Here is a 26,470-nt window from a genome sequence, read left to right on the forward strand (position 1 = left end):
GGAAAGCAAATGAAATATATCCAAATAACATTTTGTACATATTTCACCACCACTAACGCTACTTCAACTATTATAGTATTGCAGACATTTTAAAGCAAATAAGTGGTACTATATGTATATGTGTGTGTGTGTGTGTGTCCAGGTATCTCCTGTACCTCCAGCTGAAGAGAGACATCTACCATGGTCGCCTCCTTTGTCCTTTTGCTGAAGCTGCATATCTGGGAGCCTGCATCATACAGGGTGAGAGCTGATGACAACCCCTTTATTTTGGGTACAGGATGAATCTTGAATGATTTCAAATGATTATTATATTTATTTTTTATTTCTTACATTTACACCTATTACAAACTATTCATGAGCCGTGGCAGATTCATATACTTAAGTCACAGTTCTCAATACTTTAATTCAATTTATTAACTGTCACTCTATTTATTTTTTTTCTTTTTGCTTTTTGACTGTAAATCTTTTATCCATCATGTCCTGACAGTTCTTATTTTAGGACTTTTTTGGAACGTTTGCATATTTGAGGACCACTGATGAGGAAGCTGCAGGTGTTACAGTTATTACTTCCTCCAGTTGTCTGCTCACAACAAGATGTGTGTATAAGGATCTTTGTTCATTTAGCAGCACCAGTTTCATGTTGAATCACAGCACAGAGCCACCTGCTTTCACATGGATTAAGAAAGGAATTAACTGAGCTGGATCATATAATTGAGCCCATGTGGCTGATACACATATCGCCGAACTGCGCTCTGATTGGTTCATATCCCCAGAGAGTTATCTCGACCCTGGGTGTGACAGCAGTGCAACATTGGCTAATTCTGTTTAACGAGGGCAAGTCCCTGTCCCATTTTGTCAGGGTGTTGAGTATAGAGCTGGAAAATTAATTGAGGATTAGTATTGTTGTTTAATTAAACTCAAGGCACGTTTTTGATTTAACCTCTATTATGATTAGTAATTAAGAGTGGATTTAAGAGAGAACTTTGTGACTGATATTTTTCTGTTAGAGTTATCTGGTTCAAATGAGTATATTTTGTGGAAAAAAAATACATTTATATGTTAAAGAAATAGTTTGACATTGTCTTACCCTCTTCTTTCAGCTGAACTTGGGGATTACGACCCGGAGGAGCACCCGTCAGATTACATCAGTGACTTCAAGCTGTTCCCTAAACAATCCCTCAAACTGGAGAGGAAGATTATGGAAATACATAAGAATGAGCTCAGGTAAGTGTGTGTCTGTGTATGTTTGTGTCTGTGAGTGTGTGTGTGGTGGGGCTGTGTGTCGCCTGGAGCGGCGTCTTTGTTATCAGTTTACTGTTTGATATCTGTGACAGGCATGGATGCTCGTTCCTGTGATCCGTGCTTTAAAGAACAGACTGCGGAGACAATGTTCTACTTTGCAGTCAGTAAAGTGCTTTCTGTGACTGAGACAAAATTTGGTGATTTGTGCGTCATTACATTGCAGAAGGTGTCTCGCTTTAGATTCAGCTGAAAGTAAATAAACACTGAAATGAATTTGCAAATGAATGAGCATGAATTATTTATTTTACGCCTGGTTTGGCTCGCTTATAATAAAGGATTTAAATTTAGAATTTAAATTCTGATGGAAATCAACCTTGCTGGATGGATAGAGTAAAATATGAGCTGAACCATGAAACATGCATATCGTTGAGGTCACATGAAACTACCATGACAATCCCAAAAATCTATTGATCTATTTATTCGTTTTGCAGGGCCTCGTCTGAACCTTGGCTGTTGAATCTAAAATACATTAAAAACTAAAGAGGAGGTGCTATATTAGAAAATGATTAGAATATGATCCAAGGTCATAAGATCACCTAAACCCCATCCATTAGTGTGTTTGTGGTTATTTCCACCATCGCTGCGGCTCTTGAGTAATGATGTGAAGTTTTGTGCCCGTCACACTTACAGCGATTATAAAACATCAAAGACGAATGCGTCGTGTCCCACAGCACAGAGGAAGACGATGCTAAATGCCCTCCCCCTGCCCCCGATGGGTCCGACTCACAGGATTAACACCGTGTAGATTAGCACTGAGCTGCAGAGAGTGACCTCAGGTGATATACAAATGGATGTATGATTCTATTTACATAGTCAATAAGTTAATTCAATGGATTCATCACTTTCCTCTATGTGCTTATTTGCAGATTAAGCGTTTGCACTTTAAATGTTGATTTATACGTCTATAGGAGTAGCAGAGTACATCAGTCAGCTGCAGCACTTACTCTAATGAAAGCATCAACACTCCTAACAAAACCAAACATGTAGCCTCTGTTAATATGGCTGTTTCTGCAAAATGGTAACAGATGATCAAAGGCCTGGCAAAATGTAATGACTTTAATTAGTTAAATATAAAGAAAATATCCTGTACACAACAATAATATCCATCTCAGACACACTGGCGTTGTGCTTGTCCGTCACTTTATCTACAGCTTATTTTCAAGTGATCCCACCACCAAGGCCATGCATTCAGTTTTAAATGGTGACTGAGAAATCATTAGAGGACAGTTGTTGATGTTTGTTTCTTAGAAACACAAACAGACATTTATTTCATTTGATTGGTGGGTTTTCTGCATAAGTCTGCTCCTTCTTTATCACTGAGGGCTGAAAACTGTTTTTTGGCAAGTTAGTTTTTGAAGTAACTTGATTTCAACACAAAACTTTGCCTATAAATTAGAGGTTTTCAAACTTTAAGGAAGGTGCAGAGACATTCTGTGTGATTGAAAATGGAAATGGAAGATAGTTATTTAGCTTGGCCCACTTATCAACATGAGCAATTGCAGCAGCATCAGTGGTGGAGATCTACAGGCCGTGGAGGCAATTAATGTAGGCACACAGACATGGTGCACGTATTTTTAGATTCACTGTGACTTTCAGAGGATGTCAATATTTTAGATGTTCACTGCAAGTAAACATCCAAAAATTCTCACATTAAAGCAGAAAAAGATTCAAACTCGCCTGAGAATCATCACAGTTGATCAGTACTTGGCAAACAGAAACTGATACCATCAAATTCTACTTACTTACTTTCTCCAAATGTAGGCTAAACAAAGACATCGAACATTATACTTGTTGTTTACATATATTCGTATGAGTGAAAACCTTTTGTTTGGGTGCCAGAATCTGAGTGATCTACTTTTCATTCATGAGGACTCTAGAACAGATCAATTAAATCAATATAGAATCCTGAACATACCTGTTGGGTTTTCATAGCCACACATAGAGAGACATACATTAACAGTGGCAATGTGGTTATCCATAGATAAACCTTTGTTTTGCTCTCCTTGGTTTCAGGGGCCAAAGTGCTGCGTCTGCAGAGTTGAACATGCTCCAAAGGGCTCACAGCCTGGAGACGTATGGAGTTGACCCTCACCCATGCAAGGTAACGTTAGGGAGGACTGTCCACTATTGATATTGACATGGTTTCTTTAATTAAAGAGCAAATCTTTGGCAATTTTTTTTCTTGTCGTTGTTAGTATCATTACGGTTTATTATAGTTACTAATATTACTGTAATAAAATCATAATGGAAATGTACAAGATGAGCAAATTTACACCTTTTCTTTTCATTGTATTTTATGTTCTAAAATTTAAATCTGAGAGCCAAGTGAACAAAATATATCTTTTTTAATTGCAGCCATTTGTTTACACGTTCAAATACTCAACGTAGTTGTTTGTGCATTTGTGTGGAAAATTCTGGCTCCAGTGGAGAGTTTGACAACAACACACATAAACTCACTTGTCCTCTTTACCCTTTGCTTGTTTGCCCTTTATTTGCATGTTGAACTTACAACTATAAACATGATCAACTTTACTGACAGAAGCTTTTCTGCAAAACTGAGAGGTCATGTAGGAGAGCATGATGGAGATGGAAGAAACAAAGATTTAATGAGTGCAGGAAGGTCAATGACCCGAACCCTATAGTGAGCACTTACATGTCTGTGAAACATTATCCTGGTAAACAATCAGCAAAGAAAACAAATCACTTTCAGGAATCAATATTATTGATTGGCCAAAACAAGTCAATGTCACTGACTCCAGCTTCACAGTGTTAACACAGGTTCATTGGACACTTCACCGTACTTCTAATTTGTTGTAGTTTCTCTTTCACTACTTTGAAAGATGGAACAGATTCAATCTTAAAAAAACTGTATTTTACAACTCATTCATGTTTCCCACAGTCAGAGTGAAACAGAAACTCACTCTCATGAACCAGCATACCTGAGCAAGCAGATTAAAATGATATTTAAATTCAATCTGCTGAACAGGAACCCTGTTATCTGCTACCCTCTCATCAGTGGAGCTGTTTTTAATATGGCTATTTTTGCTGGAGCTGTAGGATCATGCACGTGCAGATCTGAGACGATGAAGATGAATGATGTACAGAGAGAAAGAGAGGAAAGAGGAGATCTACAGATGATCTCTTACTCTGGAGTTGTTGTTCCATTTATTCTCATTATGTCAAACTGAGTCTCATGTTGTGTTTGTTCTGCTCCTTGATCTTGATGCTATTTTCTACAAATTATTGGTTTGGAGTTTCAAACAAACAGGTGATTTTGTGTAGGTGCTATTACCATGGAGATTATTGACGGCCCACTTGCTCCCCTGCTGTTAAACCCCACCTGTATCCCATAATGCCATGTGCTGCCTCTCACGCTGGGTGTGTGTGTGTGTGTGTCTGTTTCAGGACTTTACAGGCTCTACAGCATTTCTCGGGTTCACAGCCACAGGGTTTGTGGTGTTCCAGGGAAACAAGAGGATCCACCTCCTCAAATGGTATACATGTTTGCAAAAGTCTGAAATTTAAACCCGTAAGGACGGAAATTAAATGTGTTGCCTGTATTAAAGCAAATGATCACATATAATCATCACTTTATTTTAACCGACATTAGAATAATATGTTTTAGATGGAATAAATGATGATATTTGTACTTGAGTACAGAACTTGAGTAAATGTGCTGATAGTTCACTGTTAATAAGAGCAAAAGAAAACATTTAAATAGTTAAATTCACTCTTTACAGAACTCTTAACCCTGGTTTTGTGGATATTTCCTCATTCATGAAGTTGTGGGTCTTTGCAGGGTGGACGTCAGCAAGCTGAAGTTTGAAGGAAAAACTTTTTACGTCATAGGGATCCAGAAAGAGGTGAGTGTCGTGTCCTCCTGTGTGAGAGCTAAATAAACAAAACGTGTTGTGTAGTTTCCACCGCCATGATGAATTGTGTATTCTTGTACTGATGTTGTCATCATCATCATCATCATCATCATCATCATCGTACTGACTTGTTAAATCCTGAATTTTAATAATTGTGGACTTCATCTGAAAGACCATGACTTTGACTCAAACACTCAGTTACCGTCTTTTGTCATTTGGATCCAGTTTTGTGTTAGTGACTGTTTTTATACAACACATTTTTTCTGTCCTCCCTTCATCCTTCCTTTTCTCTCCCCCCTCTCTTCATGCGTGTGATGTTTCATCCTCAGGAAAACGTGCTATGAAACTGTTACTGTTTGTCTCTGTAATCTGGTCCGCCATCACACACACTGTGTATGTGTGTCGCTGTTTCAGATCTCCTTAACAGGCAGGATTCACTGTAACAGGATGGTGGGTGTGTTACGACTAACCTCCTCATAACTCACACTGTGCGTCAGCTGTGGCCCAAATAAGAGATCCCTTCACTACAACCATGTTGTTAACGTGTGTTAGCATGTTTTTAAATTTAAATTTCTCCTGGACGCAGGAAAACAAACATGTTAAGAGCAGGTGTCTTGTATTTGGGACACATGTTTCATGTCTGTGTTTGTCATCCAGTCTGGAGCTGTGGTAGATTCTGAGCAGCAATTTAGATGCATCATGCATCATACATGTGTGAAAAACTGAAAAATACTTGAAAATAGTTCAGTCCAGTTTGCTCTTTAATCTACCAATCAGCCAGTCAATCATCCAATCAGACAATCAATCTCATGACTCTTCTCTTCATTACAGAAGCTTAAAGCAGCTCTCTCATCTCCGCTTAACTTGTCCGTGTGTCTGCCTGTTTGTCTGTGTGGCAACTCATGAATGGCTGAAGATGCAGTTTTATCTTTGTGTTTCTGTCTCTTCTCTCTGTGTGTAAACATAGTCATCACTGGTGAGTAAAACACAAGTAATAACAGTCTTACTTAAATCCTTAATTTGAACCTCTCCCTGCAGTCCTGCCCTCACCTCACCTCCTCCTCCATGTAGCTGGAGGAAAAGTTCTCATCTTTCACTGTTGTTTCATCATCATTTCATTCTTTGTGTTGTTTTGTCATCATTTCATTTTGAACAGTAATTGTCATCAACATTTTTCTCAGTTCATCTAATCATTTTTAGCTATTTAGCTCTTTGCAGCTACTTTGAACGTTTGTCAGTAAAAACCTCCGGTTCTTTCTCTAAAGTGATGATTGATATCCCCGTCCTGTGTAGCTATATTCCCTGCAGCGTGGGCCAGAGGTGGCAAGAGGGGCACTGCCCTAGTTATACTCTGTTTGATCCCCAAAGTCCCCATGAAGTCCCCCTGTCCCATCAGTAGTCCCTCAATCCCAGAGCCCATTGGCTATCATCTGCCTACGAATAAGCTTCTGGGGCAGCAGCCAATAGCTTGGGTCTTCTGATGGAGCTTAACAGACCAAGACAATACTATTTGTAGGTGTTTAAGAATCCAAACTACATTTTGGCAAATCTCTTTTTACAGCTATCTGCTTATGAATACTTATAAATTAAAAAGCTGATAACTGATTCATTTCAGTCAATGTGTTCTGCTTCGTTTTCCCTCCGCACAGACTGTTCACCTGCAGCAACCAAAGCCTGCTCAAACGTGATTGGTCAAACTAGAAACAGTTAACAGAAGGCTTCCAGTTTCCTTGTCCCTCGTCTACAGACTCACACTCAGAATCTGTTTATAGAGATTACCAGGCCCTTAACTTTATACGGACTGAAAATTATCACAAGCTGTGGCACTCATGTCTTAAATATTTGTATTTAGTTTTCCTACAGTTCAAAACACAATGAGATGGAAGCTGTTAGAAGTTTTATCTGTAGAAACATATTTGCTCAAACAATATTCAGTTTGCAAACTATATTCAACAAAGACTGTCTTCACTCAGAGCTCCAGTTCCAGAGCCTCACTGAAAGAAAGACATGTATGTGGAAGACGGACCTTAGTGTAAAATGTGGCCCCCTGATTTAGAGAAGTCCTACATCCACCCCTTCCCAGCAGCCACACTCAAATCATCTTCTACTATAGATTATGTGTGATTATGATACATAATCTGTCTCTGTCCATGAGTAGTGAAAAAACAAACAGTAGTGATTCCATTATTTGTGTTGTTTTATGTGTGTGAATGTCCTGTTCTATAGATTCACATAATTTCTGTGAAGATTTCTCAGAGCATCATAGGTTTTTAATCGTTTATTGTTGTGTTGTCTGTTCCATGGTGTCACAGGTCACTGCATGATGTCACTATTTACCCACACATCTGGGACACATTCACTTTACTGTCCCACTTTGAGCTGATGGCAGCTTTTTAATGGCTCTGTTACTGCAACACTGATGAGTTTATCTATTTTATCATTTTATTCACCCTCTGTTTCTTTAATTTTTATATCAGGTGATTGAAAATAAGCTACTGAATAGCTGCCAAATTAGATGCATACTTACTCCTGAATACTATTATAGTACATGTTAATGTATATTTTCAGAGTTTAGCGTCATGTCTTTGTTCGTTCAGCCAAAGTGGGACGATTTGTTGATTATATTTTAACACAGAGTTTCTGGTACGCTCACATGCCTGTGACCAAACACACATAGCCACTGCAGCACATGTGTGTAAACCACAACTACACAATTTATATGAGTGATGTATGACGCTGAGGGGGCTGAGCAATACAGCTGACTGAGAGGGTTTAGGAACAAGGGATAAAAGTGGATCAGTGCACATCTGTAAACTGAATGCTGAGGCTTTCTTAACAACTTCAAATTCAAAATCCCTGTCCTTATTTAAATGGTGAATAAAGTGTAATAGTTGTTTTACAGAATCTTGCTCCCATGTTACTGATCTCTTCCTCTCGCTCACCTCCTCCTCCTCGTTGCTGAGCAGCATTGATCTGGGATCACATTACCAGACACACAGAACTGAAAACTAGACATTTACAGGAACATATCCCTCCTCCCCCTCCTCATCCATACAGACCCGTGAACTGCTCACAGGCCATTTTACTGGTGAACGCTCACTATATCTGTCTGGACATCTTGCTAAGCTTATGGCTTTGGGTCTGTAGGTCAGCATTCTGCGCAGCTCCCTCTCATCATGTTCAGCACTGCTCACGTCCTCATGCACACGTCTTTTGGTAATCTCATTTCCCTCCCTCACTTTTTTCCCTGTCTCTCTTTCTCTCTGTGTCTTTGTCCTTTTCTGTGCAGAAAAAACTGGTGTTGACATTTCACACCTCGACCCCTGCAGCGTGTAAGCACTTATGGAAGTGTGGGGTGGAGAACCAGGCCTTTTACAAGTGAGTTTACACACACACACAAATATACATGGAAAATTTGGAGGTGGTCCGCAATTATTCCACCTTAAAATATTTCCAGAGCTTTGGTGGTTGAACACTCAGTAAAAACTGCAATGAAAAATCATGATCCATCAGTGACAAATACAAACAGTGGAAGAAAAAACACAACAGGCTAACAGGCTAACAGTGTGTGTTTCCTTTCCTAATCTTAAAGCCACTGGTAACATGGATAGATGCTATTAAATGGTGACTGGAATAAAACGTCTCGTTACTTTGAATAAAATCTGTGTTTCAACATTGTTGGAGACATTTGGATAATGTAGGTCAACAAAATATGTGACATAAGTCTTGTTGTTTTTAGACATTTTAATAAAGAATTGTCTCATATTATATCAAATGGCACTGATCTATTCAAATGGATTTATTTGGAATGTGTTTTGCTGGGTTAGGTTAGTTTGCTCTCCCTCGTGTTCCTCCTTTATTGGTTAATACTCTTTAAACACATTTCACTGACACTGTGTGACACTGAGACAACAGGATGTTGTCCTTCACTGAGGAGCAGCTGATTGCTGCGAGGCCATCGCTCTGATCTGCAGATGCTATGACACTGCTGCTGTTTCAGGAATGGAAACAAGCTCGGGGTGATGGTGAAAGTGTGAGTAGGAGATGAAACTCTACTTTTGTCTGTAGCCACGGTGAATTTAAGTTGGGAGCAAAGATAATGACCCTGACCTGCTTGGGTTTAGTGAGTTCAGTTTATTGCTCTTGACATAAGGTGTCAGAGTCATGATCACAATGCTTGTGTAGTTGCAAAATACAAATTCCGAGAAGGAGACATAAAACATTCGTCCTTTTCACACCATCATTTGCTGAAATTTTAACTTGTACTATCTGCATGCAGGGAAGGATCAGACCTCAACCTGTACGTCCCAGTTTTCAAGGTGACCATATCACCAATTTCCTTTTTGATCATCTTGTCTTAAAATATATGAATATTAAAAAAAACGTTCCACAATTGTACAAGAGGAGGACATATTGATGAAGTAATAAAAGCCTTGTGATGACAGCCTCTGCCTGTATAACCCTGGATGTTGACCTCTTAACGGCGGCAGCTCTTGTGTCTCTGAGAGGCGGACAGAGGAGGAGTGAATGACGTCTCGGATGTCAGACAAGCATCGGAGCCCTATAATCAAATTAGAGTGAATAGAGTTTGTAAATGGCAGCCAAGCAGAGCTTTGACAACGTACTGCTTCGCTGTTTCTCTCACACACTAAACAAAGCAGTTTGTGTGTGTGTGTGTGTGTGTGTGTGTGTGTGTGTGTGTGTGTGTGTGTGTGTGTGTGTGTGTGTAAACTCACTTGTTAAAGGCCTGGTTCTCTGGCACCATCTCTTCTGTTCTGGACCCTGCTTCCACATGATAAATGATCCTGAATAAACTATGAAGGTTTGACCTATAGCATAAACTTTTAAAAGTGAACACCTCGAAACGCCTTCCTCTTCTGACTTCAAAGAAGCTACCCCGTCCAAAGAAAGTCACTGTTGCTAGTAACCTGAAAGATTAGGTTGAGATGTGTTGTGCTCTGAGTTAAACAAATTACTCAAAAGTTTGTGTTAGTGAAACTCTTTTCTTTTTGTTTCTTCCTCCCTCTCTCTGACAGATGTGCAAAGTCGAGTCAGATAAAGACGGTTTCCAGCAGCAACATCTTCTTCAAAGGAAGTAGGTTCAGATACAGGTGAGTCAGAAATCTGACAGTTTAAAGAAAGTTATAAATGTATGTGAAGAGAGTTGGAAAAGAAAGAATAGAAGAAAGAAAGAAAAAAGTATGATACATAAGTATGACATAACTGAAGAAATGACAGAAGGGGGGGAGACATATACCAAAGAACTCATAAAAAGTACAAGTTGAATATATTTTTCTGAAAGATGGTTTCTGTCATTTTAGTTAGTTGGTTTTAATTAGTTATCGATGCTATAAAAACGGGGTGATACGTCATATTTGACACCTGGGACCGACTTTGGGCAAGAATGTGTCTCCCAATAATGTCAGAAGTACAGGATGGCAGCTTTGGTATCTAGTTTATTTTAGCTTCACATCACAATGACTTTAAAATCACAAGAAAGCCACAATATAATTCTGTTATGGAAGCCACACTAGCCTTGATTCTGATCTCAGACGAAGCTCTTTACACTTACACTTCAGTCCGCTCCATTTCATCAGCCAGATAAAGCAGTTTGGCTCAAGGGTCTATGAAGCATGATCACATGGTAGAGTTTATTCTGAAACATGGGAATTGGTCATTTGTGCAAATGCAAAATGGGAAAAAGATTTGTGGCGTTGGATCAATTGATTGCAGCATTTTCCAACAAAGGTTTCAATCTACCAGCACACGGTATCGATGTGACTGTCCCTGGTGAATGTCAACAACCCCCAGATGTTTCATTTCACCTTTTAAATTATGACCCAACCATCAACCTCACTGCCAACACGCTAATGAGCAAGAACACGGCTGCTTGGTCAGAGTCTAGAAACTCCACTCGGCCAACAATCAGACTGATGGCTCCGCTGACAGGAGCCCGCCCGCTCAATAGAAACAGATTGTTCTCGTTATGAACAACACGTTATGGTTCTCTTGACAGTGGGTTGTCCGTCTTCCTGCCCCCTTCTTTATAACATGATATCAAGAACACCTCAAGAGAATTTCCTAGACTTTAGTACAATTACTCAGTTTGACTCAAGGATGAAATGTTGAGATTTTGGAGGTCAGAGGTCAAAGGTCAAAGTCGCCATGAGCACTTCTTTAAAGGGAATTTCTTCAAATTTGGTAAAAATGCTCAATGGGACTCACAAAGTAACTCATTAGAACTTGCTGTTCAAGGGTCAAGGTGACTGTGACGTTGCAAAACACATTAATTCTCGTTCTTTCTCCCTTTTAGTGGACGAGTTGCCAAGGAGGTGATTGAAGCTAGTTCTAAGATTCAGAGAGAGCCGCCAGAGGTCCGCAGGTAAGATGCAAATCTCTCACACCCGCATAGCTGCGGTGTTGCCTATTTAAACTGATGAAAGATAACATTATCTCCCCTTTATCGAGCTGGAGTTTGCAATAAAAGGTTGAAATGGGCAACAACTGGAGTCAGTGTTGTTTCATGTTTGTGTTTTCAGAGCACAGTTTGGTCAGAGTCGAAGTTTTAACTCACTGAGCCATAAAAACCTCATCATGAACATGGAACCTCTGGTACCTGCACTGCCCTCCACTAACGAATATGAAGAGACAGCCACAGACAACGGTAAGATATTGCTTACTCTACAAACACACACACACACATATATAAGCTGACACACACCCATACCCCCCTGCTACAGACCTCTGCAAGGTCTCATGTGGTGTCCCTTGTGTAGGAAGAGGCACATGCACATGCACAGCGCTCAGACAGAGAGCGTTAATTGAGCAGCTGATGCTCCCATCCCTCCATCAGTCTTGTCTCCCTGGAGACACCAATCACAGCATGCTAAAAATACCCCTCCCATGATCCTCTCCAAGGATACAACCATGTCCATGTGGGCTGTGTCTGTGTGTCTGATATTGTGTGTGTGTTACAGAGGAAGATCAACTGTGTGTCATCAGAGAAACAGAGCCACAGACCCAGATTGTGTTTTCATTAAGGAAAAGTCGATTAGGAGTAACTGTGTTTGTTCGGCTCCAAGTGGTCTGTCTCTGTTTACGCCCTCGTGTGCAGATGTGTGCGCATGCAAGCATTTGTTTGTTAGTTTTCCCATGAATGTGTGTCTGCGAACATTCAGTGGTTGCATCTGTTAGTGGTAGCATCATAAAAGTGGTCGACTACAATTGAACTCAATGTGTTCAATTTGTGTATGAATGTGTGTATACATGTAATCACACGTCACCTCCTTTTATTTCCAATTTTAGCATCATTGTAGTGCTTTATCACATTTTAATTAACATTTAGGATTAATTTAACTTTTTTAAGGAAAGAACTAGGCATGTAAATTGGTCAAATATGTGTGTGTGAAAGTAAAGCTCATCGATTTAAAGTAAACATTGATTTATTGTTGATTTATCCTCCATATATAACTTAATCTTTTGTTGGTCAGTGAACAAAATTACACATTTTTGCATTTTTAGATGAGCACAAAAAACTATAAAACTTTAGGTTACCCCAGCAACTGATTAGAATAATCACTTAAGTGTATCAGTTTAACAATTCACAATATTTTACACATAATTAAGCAAATATTTGATTGACTACATAAAAGTATTATAAGTTTTGATATTTTAAGCTGCAAAATGAAGCGTTAGCAACAGAAGCAGATTTCAGGATGTGGCCACTGTGGTGAAGTGCATAATGAGTGTGGTTGCTGATGGATATTTCAGTTTTCTTTCAGCTGAGAGGGTAGAAAAAGATGAGGCTATGTTTTTTTGCTCTTAGAGGTGACTTGGCTGCAGTGAAGCAGTGAAGCAGCACAGAATATCTGGTATTTTAAGGTTTTTTTCCCCAGGACACCTCCTTCCCAGAGCAGATTTATGTTGACCATGAGATACTCTCAACACTGGGGGCTTCCCTCATGACATTTTTTGCATGTTATTGTAATTCTCTGTTGCTTTTTCTCCTCCATTATTATTCCTGACACTGTGACCTATTATTTTATTTAAGCATAAATCCTGTTGTTTAAAAGAAGAAAGCAGGAAGAGAAGAGCAGGCGGAGAGGTTACCCAAGACGGCGGATGGAGAGAGGGGAGGGGAAATAAATGGAGAGAATATAAGAGAGGAGAAAGCGAACTGTTGGGCTGGGAGAATGAACAAAGGCCATGAAGGTTGTTCGCCACCGACTCTAGATGGAGGGATGCACAGGAGAGAGGATTGTGTCTGCGGCAAGAAATAACAGGAGGAATTGTGGGAGACTTTATGTAAGGTCATATCACAGAGGAGATGTAAATCTAAATAAAGAAACTGCATTTTTAAATAGAGTTGGAAAAAAGACAAGGAAAGTTTATTTATGAGTATAAATAATGAATAACTGTTCTTATTAACAATTGTGCTTTCAAAAGAATCAGTATCAGAATATAGTGATAGAACGGGAATTCACACAAATAAAATGTTCATAGCTAAAGTAAGATATGTTTGTCAGGAAGTTTTAAAATTTGTGACAGAATAAGAGGACGTGTTAAAACCTAAGACCCAAGCATCTCAAGACAATTTAATAATGTGCTAATCCAACCACACAGAGAGGAGGAGGAGGAGGAGGAGGAGGAGGAGGAGGGGTCTTTTACCACCTTTCTGACTGATGTTAAATTATATTTATAGGATCATTTAATCTCTAAATCAATGTTTACCCTAGGCATGCAAAAAGTAGCTTTTACAAGTCCTGAGTAGTGTTTTAAGATTTCCTCTGAGCCACCAATCACTGAGTTAGAGTCTCCTGTCGCCACTGCTTGTAAAACTTTCAACTCAGTCCGATTTCATCATCTAGACTTTGATAATAATAATAATAATAATAACAACAATAATCATCATCATCATCATTATACTTTTATTTTTATATCATTACATTTATTACACTTAAATAAAGCATTTAACAATCCTCAAATATATTAAAGATGGGTTTTTAAGGAATTAAAAGGAAAGAAATGTAAATATAAGTTACACATTATTATCATTGAATATGATTCTGAAGAGGTGGGTTTTGACTCATATTTGAAGGTAGACAGATCCATGCAGTCTCTGGTTAAGTTGGGGGCAGCTGGAAAAGGCTCTGTCACTGATGATAGATATCATTTATTACTTAATGTGTAAAACGAACTTTATCTCTACCTATAAAAAGCCTGTTCTCCAGTGTCTCTGGCCTCCACACACAACAGGACATGTCCCTTTGTCTTTCACCTATATGGAGTCCTTCCTCTCCTCTTACATAACCCCTCTCCTCTCCTTCACTCCATCCTTCATCCTCACGCCTCACCTCCCTCCAGTCAGACCTTCACACATGTACAATACAATAATGCCGTGTTGCCATCGCTCTCCTCAACTGTTGATGGACGTCTTTTCTCACGCCTCTTTTCGCAGAATTCACGGCCATCCCCCTTTCCTTCCCTGCCCTCTCTCTGTCTCGCTCTCTCCATCTTTTCCCCTTCTCCCTTCATCCCATTTAAAGGAAAATCAATCCTGTCTTGGCTCGGGGTCAAAGAGCTGCAGCACCGAGCGTATCAGCTGTCTCAGTTGGTTAGCGTGGGGCAGGAGGTAGTCATCTTATGAAGGGCCTCATGCACCACTGACAGGATCCAGGCTGAGTAATGGCACCAGATTCAATTTGGAAATGCCTTGTTTGTCATCGCATCTCCTGCAACCCTGAGTGTATGCTACTTAGTTCAATAGATTATATTTTGGTTGTTCATTGTTTTAGAAAATACCAAACGTCTAAGAAGCACACTCACCTCTCAGTGGTTTGCTAGATGATAAGAATTAAACTTCTCTGTCAAGCTCTTCTTTTCATTTTCTTTCCACAAATGCCTCCATCACTTTTTGTTTGTACAGTTGAGTTCATCTCCTTGAATGCCTTTAAGAAAGAATATTCAAAAATGTATGTTTCTTTCATCTTTTGAACTACTTACGCTCCGCCGTCTAATATGGCTTTTTGTACCAGCGAGCATTTTTGCCTGTAGAGGGGGACGTCGGCATAAAGTCAAATGCTGACTGCTGCAGGAAGGGTGGTGCAAGGACTTTGGGATAAAGTGTTCTCAAGATGGTTGAGGATCCCCTGTCTATATCCAGAGCACTAATCTCAGCCATTAGAGGGGAAACAGGAAGCTGACCCAAGGTTTATGCTGACCTTGTTCCGTTTGTGCAGCCTGTCCCTTTCTAGTCTACACAAACACAGGGATCAAACTTGTGTTCATATCTCACATTCCTACCATCACCTAACAAACAAACTTGGACCCTATACTTTTTTATTCCGTCCTATCACAGTCCACTCTTGTCTCTCTGTGATCACAATTTAACTTTGGTGTCTTTGAATTGGTTAATTTTGTCTCTGTAGAATGAAAGAGAAATAAGTTTGTCCAATAGGATGGAAGACGGAGATAAAAACAGAGTCGCGATGAGGAAAAGCGAGTGATCCCCATCCAATCCTGGGCCTGTGCCTCTGTAATCAGAGTTAGATTAGCTGCCCCTCTGCAGCCCGGACCACCTGGTTATATATAGAAACTGCAGCTTTGGATCTGATCCTCCTCTTATGCCCTCCACTCTTTGTTAAATCACTGACATTCACATGGGCCCACCATGTCTGTTCATCAGAGAGAGAGAGAGGTGGGTCTTGTGTCCATCTATCACCATCTCTCTCAGAGTGTGTGTGTGTGTTCATACCCTTCCCAGCCTCAGAGCTCAGCTGGCAGCCCGGCCAGTCAGGGTGTGGGGGTCTTGCCGCAGACAGCTGGTCCAAATTTTCTTAATCGGACTAAACGATGGAGCTTCTCGAGCTCAGAAACAGCAGTGATGCTGGAGGCGACCTCATACAGAGAAGTTTGTTAGAGTCCAACATAGAGGACACTTGTAGCTGTGGGATCCAGGGCAGGGAAGGGGGGCTTGGGTTGGACATGACCTCGGAGGGACTAGAGCGTGAGGAGATGGAGGAGGAACAGACCGGACCTCTTGAAGTATTTCATCCAGGGGAGGCTGCAGAGGAGCGGGCGTCATCAATAGTGGTGGCAGAGGCCTTGAGGTGCCAGGTGAAGATAACAACGCGACGTAGCCTGCATCTTCGTATAGCCAATCACACGGCACGGGATGTTTATGTACGCCTCGTGGGGCACGCGGGACGTATCAGCGGAACCTGTACGGGATGTCAGAGAACCACACTGGAACAGAGTAAGATGGAATAGGCAGAAATACATAAATGGTTAGGTACTGCATCTTTTCTGCAGTTTGCTCAACTACATTGGTACAGAGGATTATTTTAGTTGCTCATGCCCATAACACATGAACACTGGACGTCCTTGTGTGGTGCGGCATTAAACATTTATTTCTTAAAGGTTAAAAGTTTGAGCTCATTAGGCCCAGTAGATGTTCTGCCAGGTCTGTTATGGAAACTGACTGATGCAAACTGTAAGTGCAATCTGTCAAACATCCCATGAGACTCTCCAGAGACCTCTCCAGTGTGTGTGTGTGTGTGTGTGTGTGTCCGAGTGTGTGTGTGTGTCCGAGTGAGAGGGACTCGCAGGCCACAGATATCACAAATATAACTAACCACTGTACCTACAGTATAACACAGTTCTCACAGATGTTGTTTTCTGTCTGGATGTATTCAAGAGAGAGGTGGCCAATAGATGTATAGTGAAACAACAGGCTGAAGGATTGTGAGGTATTCAAAGTATTGCTAGATGTGGAACAGTTGAGTTTGAATGAGCATCAAAGAAGAGAGCTGCTGAATTAGAATGGTACTGAGTAAATCTCAAACCTCCACCAAGGACCAGCCGGCCCCTTAAATTCAATCAAGTTGATTATACTCATTGATATCAGTTCCCTAAATATGCCTGATGGTTTCCCCCTTTAGATCCATGAATTGGTAATCTGTTTTGTAGTTTTTCTGTAATCTTGCCTAGAAATAAACACGAACAGCAGTGAAAAAATAACCTCCCCGGTGGAGCTAATATGAAAATTCTTTTGATTGTTTTATTTCTGTTTAAATCCTCAAAAATCAGGGTGTTAATGAGATTGAAAAGTTTTTAAACGTCAATTTATGTTTTGACCAATTTTACAAGGGCAAAGTTGAGACTAAAGTCTGATTTTAGTAATTCATCATATTTTCTTGTAGTTTTATTTAACATCAGTGATAGTTAAGGGTTGGTAACTGCACATCTAGTACTGGAAGTGGAAGTAGTTTTTAGGAATATGTAGACATCAAGAGAGTGGTGCTTCACTGACCGGCCTCGTTTTACAGTCCCCTCGTCTCCACCCTGCTGAAGTGTCCTTGAGTCTGACACTGAATCTTCACCAGGTTTGAGAGTGATGCTTCACAGCTGATCCTGTTCCTTCACTTGACACTGTGCAGGGAGGCCACATACAGGAGGGTTTCTATTGTAGTAAGAGGTCTGCATAAGAGATTAAAGTCTGCAGTTACAGTGTGACTTCTTAGCTGTGTGAAATCTGTCTTCTTAACATGGATTACACAGTGTCATTTAATACTATGGCACTTAACAATATAGCAGATGAAAAGTGGTTACAAATAAGACGTGGTGCTGAAAAGAAATAAAATAATAAAAACTATTCTTGCATGCTTGCTCGGTCACTCAAACATAAAAATACTTTGTAGGTGTCTGGGTGTTCATGATGAGGTTGCATGACAAAGATAAATAGGTCTGTCAACACTTGCATAACAGGGGAAAATCCAGATTCTGTGTGTGTGTGAGTGTGTTTGCGTGTGTGTGTATTGTGGCCATGCAGAGATTGTGCTTTGTAGTGTGAATTATCTCTAAGGAGAGGCTTGTATCTGAGGTGACAGGACAGACAGCAGACAGCAGGCTTTTATAAATGAGAAAAGAGCAAAGTAACTATGGTGCATATTATAAATATTTTCCCCCCACATTGAAGTTAAATGGAAAAAGGCAAATATGATATATCTCAAATTCTTCATCAGCCTCATATATTAGCATTTCGATTGCAGGTCAGTTCAGGATTAATTATCTTTGACACATCACATGTATCATCATCTTTCATCGTATGCGTCATAATCAAGCATGGGCTCGTCATTTTGAGGATGACTTGATATCCAAGTTGGAAAATATTTCCAATATAATTTCCATTTAATAAATCTGTATTTTATTCAAGTTTACTTTGTGCAACTGTGAGCAGATAAACTATGATAAATTCAGTTGCTGCCAAAGTCTGCTGCAATGATTTACTAAAGATTGTTGAATTTTTATGTCAAGACTCCACTTTCACCTTCTTCAACTTGCTCCTCTCATTTTTCATCTGCACTTTCTTTCTCAACTTTAATACCGCCCCTTTTCTCTCCTGGAGTCCACTCACTCCTTTGGCTTTTTGCTGACTCTGTTGCCATGGTAGCTGTCACTGCTCGCTCCTTGGGTTCTCCACTTTCTTTCCAGCTTCTCGTTCTTTTTTAATTTCTCTCAACTTGTGTTTGAATCAGTTGCCATGGTAACTGATTTGTCTGTTTGGCCATGACTTCTCTATATAGCTAAAAGAATCCAAAGAGCTTTGTGATGGTGGTGAACACCTTTGTCACATTCTTTGATATTTAAATTAGGTTAAACACTTTTAAAAATGTTAAATGTTGTGGTTTTGTTGCCAGGAAATGTTGTTTCATTTTCAATTTTGTTTGAAAGAGTACGGTTATTTTAGTTCATGCATGTCAAGGCAATGGCAATAGATAAATTATTATGCATATACCGTAGACTCTATGCATAGGCATACGTATGTTGAATACTAACAATGTATTTGTGCGTGTGTGTGCATGTGCGTGTGTGTGTGTGTATATGTGTGTGATCACGAGATAAGAGAGGTGTCGACAAGCTGAGTCATACGTCAATGGACATTTAGCCCCCAGCTCCTACTTAATCTATAGCAGGAAGACAGCTGGTTTTATTTTTAGCCTTCACACACACACACACACACACACACACTGGCTTTGGGAGGAGTAGAGCCAGGCCAGAAGGACGGCAGTTCAATCCCAGTCTTCCCAATCTGAATGCCGAAGTGTCCTTGTGCAAGATACTGAATTGCCCCTCATAGAAAAAAAGTGCTGCCCATAGATTCACTGTATGAATGAATGTGTGTGTGAATGGGTGAATGGCAATAAACTGTACTGCAAAGTGCTTTGAGTGACCATTAAGACTAGAAAAGTGCTACATAAACACAAACCATTTACCATTCACACACACACACACATTTTCAGACTCCTTGTGCGCACTGAGGAGTCATCAATGTTCAGAAACAAGTCAATACCTGAGCGTGAGGTGCATCGACAAACATCTACACTACATACTGTTTATGTATACACATGAATAGGGTCATCTAAAGACAGAGGTGAAGGTTGATTATTCATGTTTCATTTTACATGCCAGTGTCATCTGTGGGTCCTTAACAAGTAGAAGAGCGCCATCATGTGGCTGTGTTGGTTCAACTGCAGCGTAAATCACAGAAAGTTTTCCTTGATCCTTGTCTTCTTTAAAATAATGTTGCTGTACAATTAAACTGCAGCAGCGATTGTGACAGAATGATGTTTCCTATAAAATATAATAAGGATATATTATTTCATCGACAACTTTGAGAAGGTTGTGAAAATTAAATGTTTCAACTTTTTCATTGCAAAAAACATTTTACGTAGTGTTTGTTCATTTTTATTCATTTAACCTTTTACCTTTACTAACTTAAATATGACATCATAGCACATATTCAATACGTGTATTCAATAAGTGTAAAGAGTTTTAGTCACTCAGATACTATTTCATTGAATTGTGCCCTCTATAAATACACAGGAAACCTTTGTATTCAGTGTAAGTTGATGTTAAACCCAGTTTACAGCATCATGTAAAACATATTTTCCTCCTTGTTTCTCCCTCGTCAGGTGTCATTGCTGTGAAGGACTCTGTTCCCTTGTCTCCTCTCAAACCTTCAGCTGCATCCACAGTCACATCGCAACAAGGTACTGAAGGAGGAAACTCTGCTTTGAGCAATGACCTGCAGCCTCCCCGTGTTTCCATGGAAACCTCCAATCTCCGACCTCAGTCGCCCAAAGCTGAAGATGACATGCAGGAAGATGACGAGGCCAGTGGCCCACTCACCATCTCTGAGCTGGTCTACAGGTATATAGTTTAGTCATAACAACGCTCAACAATCTTATTCTTTCAGGGCCTTGTTCATTCCTGCTTCTTAAATAATTAATATGATAATGTCTTTAGTAATTATTTGAAAATGTTTCCTCTCCAGCCCCTGTGCCAGCATGCTGCCCACCCCTGTAGACGACAGCCAGGGAGGCGTCGACCTGCTCTTCTCCTCCCCGGTCCAGAGTCCCGCCAGGCTGCTGAGGGAGCTCCATGCTGACCCTGACATCCAGGCCCAGCTGGAGGCCGAGAGGGAGCGAGACCGGGCCTACGAACGCACCCGGCTGGCTGCGAGGAGTCGAATGGGAGGCGCCCTGACCAGCAGCCTGCGCCTGCTCTCGTCCAACGAGAGAGTCAATGCCTGTGTGCTGAGCGTGGCCCGCTTCATTGCTGTGGTAATGGGCGTCCTGCTGGTCACTGTGCCCACACTGCTGCTACTTCTGGAGTCTGACATCGACGTGTCGTTCCTCCATGAGATCCGCCAGACGCCAGAGTTCGAGCAGTTCCACTACGAGTATTACTGCCCGTTCCGGCGCTGGATCCTGTGTAAGATCAGCATGGCCATGGAGAACCTGTGGTCAGACTGAGGAGGAAGAGAAGCTGAATGAAAAGGAAAGTGAGAGGTCACTGTGGGGGAATCAAACACCCAAATGTCTGTCTTAACTTTTAATTTAATCTTATTTTCAGTCTTAACAACTGGTGCCTCATGAAACACAAGTCTGCCATTGGTGTGAAATGATTTCAATCATCCAATTTAATTTATGAGCAGGTGGAATACATCACAGAGGACGACTCCACAAAATTGTAGTTTGATATTTTATTTGAAAAAGGGCCTCAGATGGAAACATCAATGAAGTAATGTTGATGCCCTATTGGCTTATTTCTGATTGTATTACATGGAAACATTGATTTGTTTCACCTCTTTGGCAGCAAAGGCTAATTACTGTCTTACAGAAAAGAGAGATGAGAAATTTAATCACAGGATCCAATTACTTGTTAAGATGGACACTTGGCAGTGATGAGATGAACAAAAGGAACAATAAATACTGTTAGTGCTCAAGGAAGAACTCGTGGAAGTGAGAGATGAATGAATTCTAAATAGAGGGAGGTCGTGAACAGAGAAAATGTCACATAAAGAGGAAAGTCAGTTGGTTTGGGTTTTACTAGAAGATTTAATGGTCTGTTCACTCCTGATGCTGACAAATTGATGCAAGAGACATTTTTGGTAAATATCACAAACCGTTCTGATTGGTTCTCATCCTCAGAGCAGACTGCCTGATTGGTCACAGAGCCTGTCAGTCATGAAGGAGTGGGTGGGAACAGAGAGCGAGCAAGAGAGATTACTGATCTGTCACTGGATGCAACAATAGCCACCGTCAGACGTACATTATATAATATATATATTTAAAAACAACGGAGACTATTGATGATTAATACCAATCTTAAATAAGTTGTTTTTAAATGTTTTGTACATTTTTATGTGATCCAGATCTTTCAGGAATTTTTCAGTCAGAGGATCTACTTTGAGTTTATTTTGAAATTAAGAGTTTACAAAAGATGACAAAAAAAAAAGCTAATTTATTGAAGTTTATGGGGTTGTTGAGAAATTTAAGCTATTTTTTCAGACTACAGTCAATGTTTGTTGACTCAGTAGCACCCTGGGTTTTTCCTACAGAGGCTATAGCACAAATCTTTTACACAGAACACAGATTACAACTGTTTCAGATTACGTGATGTCATTTTGGGAAAACAGGAGGGTGGCACGAGAGAAACTCCAGTCCGTTCGTGACGATTGAAAAAAAAAAAGGGTGTTTTGTTGAAAATGTCTTCTGAACTAAATGTTAGCTCATTGATTTAAGCTAGTCATGCATTTTTCAACGTGGCTTTAGAGAGTTTGACATAAAACGTATGAAGAGATTCTAAGAGAGGAAAAAAATTATGAGAAAAAGTCACTGAATGATAAATTTACCGTAATTTTGAGTTTGAGGTCATTTGTTTAATGATGTGTTGTGTTCAGGGAGCTTTGTATGAAGATGTAGGATGGTACATTCAAAATACCCAGAGGAACCGCTGTGTATCATCCAACCACCCTGCTGGTACGTGACACATGTTTGGACATTTGAGGTGACCAATGGTCTCGGTGTGTCATACAAGCTGTTTTCTGATGTAGTAAATGTTGAACAGGTACAGTTACAAGTATTTAGTTCACAGGAGCAGATCTGCTTTTTATCCTGTGTTTATCATTGAAATATCTGCAACCATTTGTATCTTTCAACAGAGAAAGTGTGTTTTCCTTTTTAATATCAGTGACCAATGAGGCAGAGTTATCAGAAGTTACAGGAGGTGAAGGTACTTGTAGAGGAAGTTTGCACAGTATTGGGCTGTGTTTATGTTTATGGACATTCACTGCTGATATGACTGAGATTCCCAAGATGTCAATATCAATGTTAAAAGCCAGAGGGGAAGCAAAACACTGATATAACTAGAAATGCCAGTGCAGTCAAAATTTAAGGACATTTCTTAAAGGCAAACTTAAGAGATCGTGTTCAGGAGTTTTGTGAGGCCACCTTGACCTTTGACCACCCAAATGTAATCCAGTAATCCAATCATTAATCTAATGGGACAGACGTATGAATGAATGAGCACCGTGATGATATTATGTGTCCTGCCACTGACTGAAAAACTTTTATTTGCTGCAAAGGAGGAATTAACTATACATTGTGACTTGATCATAGGGATTCATGATCTGGGTCGAAATGTCATTTTCATAAGGTATATCAATTTGTGTAGTGTGAGCTCACTGTATTAAACGAAACCAAGACCTAAGCAAAGTAACCTTATGACACGACTCATCCTCAGACTCATGCATCCAGGGAACTCACAGCCATAACAGACAGTGTGTGTCAGGTTAGCGTCTCTGAGTGGAGAAGAAAACAGAGAGGTGATGTGATCAGAAATCATTTGTAGATTAAATGAAAACATTTGTTGTTAAATGAAGAAAAAGGGGTCTGATGAAAATGTAGTTTGGTGTGGATCAACTTCTCAGGAAAGGGCATTAGCAGTTTATGTTTATGAAAAAACTCATATATAAAATACAGGAAAAAAAGCAAAACAAAAACAATGCATCTAATCACAGCATAAACCATATAGTTTCTACAGAAACATGCATACACGTCTCACTATCATGAATATCCAAATACTCTATTTATTATACCAAGTCTGTAGCCAGACATTAATATGGCTGCAGACTGTTGGTGTTGTTGTAGCCTCATTTCACTGCAGCATGTATGCATCCATGTCAGTCTGATAAAAGCATCACCCAGTAAGTCTGTACTGCTGAGAGCCATTAAATACAGTGTGGTCATTGCTCTCACACAGTATTCAGACTCTTATATAGAATTAGTTTAATGTTTTAGTTTATTTTCAGAAATCACTTCATACTCTTTGTATGTCAGCTGCTGCATGAAACCATAAAAGCTCTCTTATTATATCCTCTCCAGTGTCGCTGCCTCATATCATCAGCCGTGTTGTCATGTAACTCTGTAGACTGAACAAGCTTTATGCATATGGAAAATATGCAGTCATGATTGAAACAGGCTTATTTGGAACAAGACGTTTATTTTTCTTACTACAGGACATGCACTGAGTTCTGATGCTAGAACCAAGCAAAGGGCCAAACCACTATGATGTTTGCATTTAACGTCACAGACTCTGAGAATAAAAAAAACACACAAAAAAACACCTTCACTGTGGTGGATGTGGCTGATGCTCCGCGAAATGATCACCACCATCCTCTGACAACTAACAGAGGGGGATATCATCATGAACCGTCATTCTGTCTGTCAGCATCAAAATGCTCAAGTAATTTTTGTAGAATTAAAAAAATAAAATGTGTTCTGTACTTTGTCCTCCTCGAACTAACCTGGGAATCTCACTCGGACCTTCTGCTGACCTCTCATTGCAAATTGCATGCCCTCATCTGTAAATACTGTCTTTATAGTTGTGGCAACAGAAAAAAACAGTGTGGGTAAAGCCTTCCTTTCTTTCTTCCCTCTGTGTGTCTCCTCTGTGTAATGCGATCTAGTTATAGGCTTGGCTGTCTTGACCATCTTAGATGAACGCATGTTTCTCTGTGTTTTTAGCGACAGGAGGAAGGGAAGACCAGTTTGAGACATTAAAGGCAGTTTTATGCATTAACATGCTCCTCAGAAGGCCCAGATTTGTGATGTGTTCACGAAAAAATGTGTTGTAAACAAAATGTGTTTAGAGCGTTTAAACAACACACTGACACCTCTGTCCAAAATGTGCATTATAAGAGCAAGGACAAAGGATCAGGTGACAGGCATGAATATGAAGCTTCTGTTTTGGCTAAAAAATTATGATGAGCTGAAGTGTTGTCCCTGCATTTAAAAACCAAAATACATAATGCTGGGTGTTTTGGGCGTCGATAACTTCATTTTCTAGTTGCGGAAGCTGTTAGCTAAAAAGACGCTAAAATAATTCCATTTAAAAAAGGAAGACTTCTTGATGGTTGCTTGGAAAACATTATTTTTGCAATTTTCTTAAAGAGCACACTTTTTCGACAAGTTAGCTTCATTGTGCTTTTGCTGTGTCTGTCGCTTATGAAGGCCAGATGCTAAATGCTAATCCTAACCTCATTGCTAACGGAGCATGCTATAAAACAAATGAATTGTTTAGATGTTCCATTATTTAAAAGATGTTTTAAAAACACCCAACAGAGTGAATGGAAAGTGAAACTACATCTCAACTCATTGCAAAAAAAAAGTACGGGCCGGTAAATCAGATCTTTGGCTTGATGAGACTGTAGCATTATATTAGTTTGTAGCTCATTTATCGGTCGTAGCCTTTATGAGTTTAAAGGGAATTTTCCCCCTTTGAGATTTAGCTCTTGTTTTGAGCTACTGAACTACTTCCTGTGTTTTACAAACAGCATATAGACGGACCGAGAGTACGACTTTTATGGCCTGTACGCACATAAAACTGTGATTTTTAAAAAAAGTCATCAAGATCACACATCAGTTGATGTCACAGCCGAGGTATTACTTAATCCAAAATCACGAGTTCCTGACATGAGTCAAGTATTTACAAACCTTAAATTTAATTATCTACCGTTAATTATTAAGAACAATAAAACTGTTTCACCAACACCTGGAATCCAGCCGTTTGAACTAGCACCCAAATACTGCTTTTATTGAATTTATTTAAGATTTTAAATATTTGAACTCAGGTCAACTATATGCAAATGTATGAGACATCACATGGCATATGAGAAAAATACTGTTGTTTATTATATAATTTCAGTGTTGTGTGGGCATGTACAGTAGCAGATTCTCTTGCACGGTCACTTTGTTGTTTTTGATTGTTTGTCAAACTGATTGTTTTGTTGTTTTATTGGTTTGTTGGATTTTCTTTTTTTCTTTTTTTGTCACCCAGTCTATTTTAATACCAAACTCTGGGACATTTAATTTAAGAAGAATCAGAAAAAGGAAAAAAAAATCCCTAAGTAATGACCCTCTGTCTTCTGGGACAACCAAGCCTTATGAATTTTGTGAAGTGAAAATTTTGAATGTTTGTATGTTATAAAAGAAAACATGAATTGTTTTATATGTTAATACTGCCTCAATAAAGCTCCCTAATGAATATATATTGAAATATGGCGCCTGATGTGTAAATTATTTTACATTACTTAATATAGCTGTTGGTTTATTGTCATTTTCTTACATGTCACTGCAGTGTGGAGGCAGCTTTTTCTTCTGTCTCATCATATAGCACATTGCCTTTTAGTTTTTTAGGTGCCAGCAGGATTAAAATCCAACAATATTGATTTTCTGAGGATTTAAACTCTCCAACATGGATACAGGAGTGCCCTTGACTGTACCTGAGACCACCAAACAGATTCAACCAAACATTCATGCGATAATAAAACAATTAAACTTTCACAATGTCAATGCAAACCCAGGCAGCAAACATCAGATTAAAACAAAATTTCAATGTCAACATATCCATACAAAAGCAAAAGTTTTGCTTTCAATCAAAAAAGTAACATA

The 26,470-nt window shown here is 39.6% G+C and overlaps 1 protein-coding gene across 4 annotated transcripts in view; it reads left to right on the forward strand.

Annotated features, from left to right (window-relative positions):
* Window positions 1–26,075, forward strand: part of frmd3 (FERM domain containing 3) — a 48,609-nt gene extending 22,534 nt beyond the window's left edge. For 2 of the 4 annotated variants that reach the window (XM_069523585.1, XM_069523584.1), the window contains exons 5-16: window positions 143–240; window positions 1,101–1,224; window positions 3,316–3,403; window positions 4,708–4,796; window positions 5,102–5,165; window positions 5,589–5,624; window positions 8,464–8,552; window positions 10,211–10,285; window positions 11,488–11,556; window positions 11,714–11,838; window positions 20,147–20,384; window positions 20,509–26,075. In XM_069523585.1, the coding sequence (XP_069379686.1) occupies window positions 143–240; window positions 1,101–1,224; window positions 3,316–3,403; window positions 4,708–4,796; window positions 5,102–5,165; window positions 5,589–5,624; window positions 8,464–8,552; window positions 10,211–10,285; window positions 11,488–11,556; window positions 11,714–11,838; window positions 20,147–20,384; window positions 20,509–20,989 (1,576 nt within the window). In that variant the 3' untranslated portion in view covers window positions 20,990–26,075. The remainder of the gene's footprint in view (window positions 1–142; window positions 241–1,100; window positions 1,225–3,315; window positions 3,404–4,707; window positions 4,797–5,101; window positions 5,166–5,588; window positions 5,625–8,463; window positions 8,553–10,210; window positions 10,286–11,487; window positions 11,557–11,713; window positions 11,839–20,146; window positions 20,385–20,508) is intronic. The other 2 variants (XM_069523586.1, XM_020103470.2) reach the window with 1 other exon arrangement.
* Window positions 26,076–26,470: the final 395 nt, after the last annotated feature.

Source organism: Paralichthys olivaceus, chromosome 4 (assembly GCF_024713975.1).
Source record: "Paralichthys olivaceus isolate ysfri-2021 chromosome 4, ASM2471397v2, whole genome shotgun sequence".
Taxonomy (NCBI): Eukaryota; Metazoa; Chordata; class Actinopteri; order Pleuronectiformes; family Paralichthyidae; genus Paralichthys; species Paralichthys olivaceus.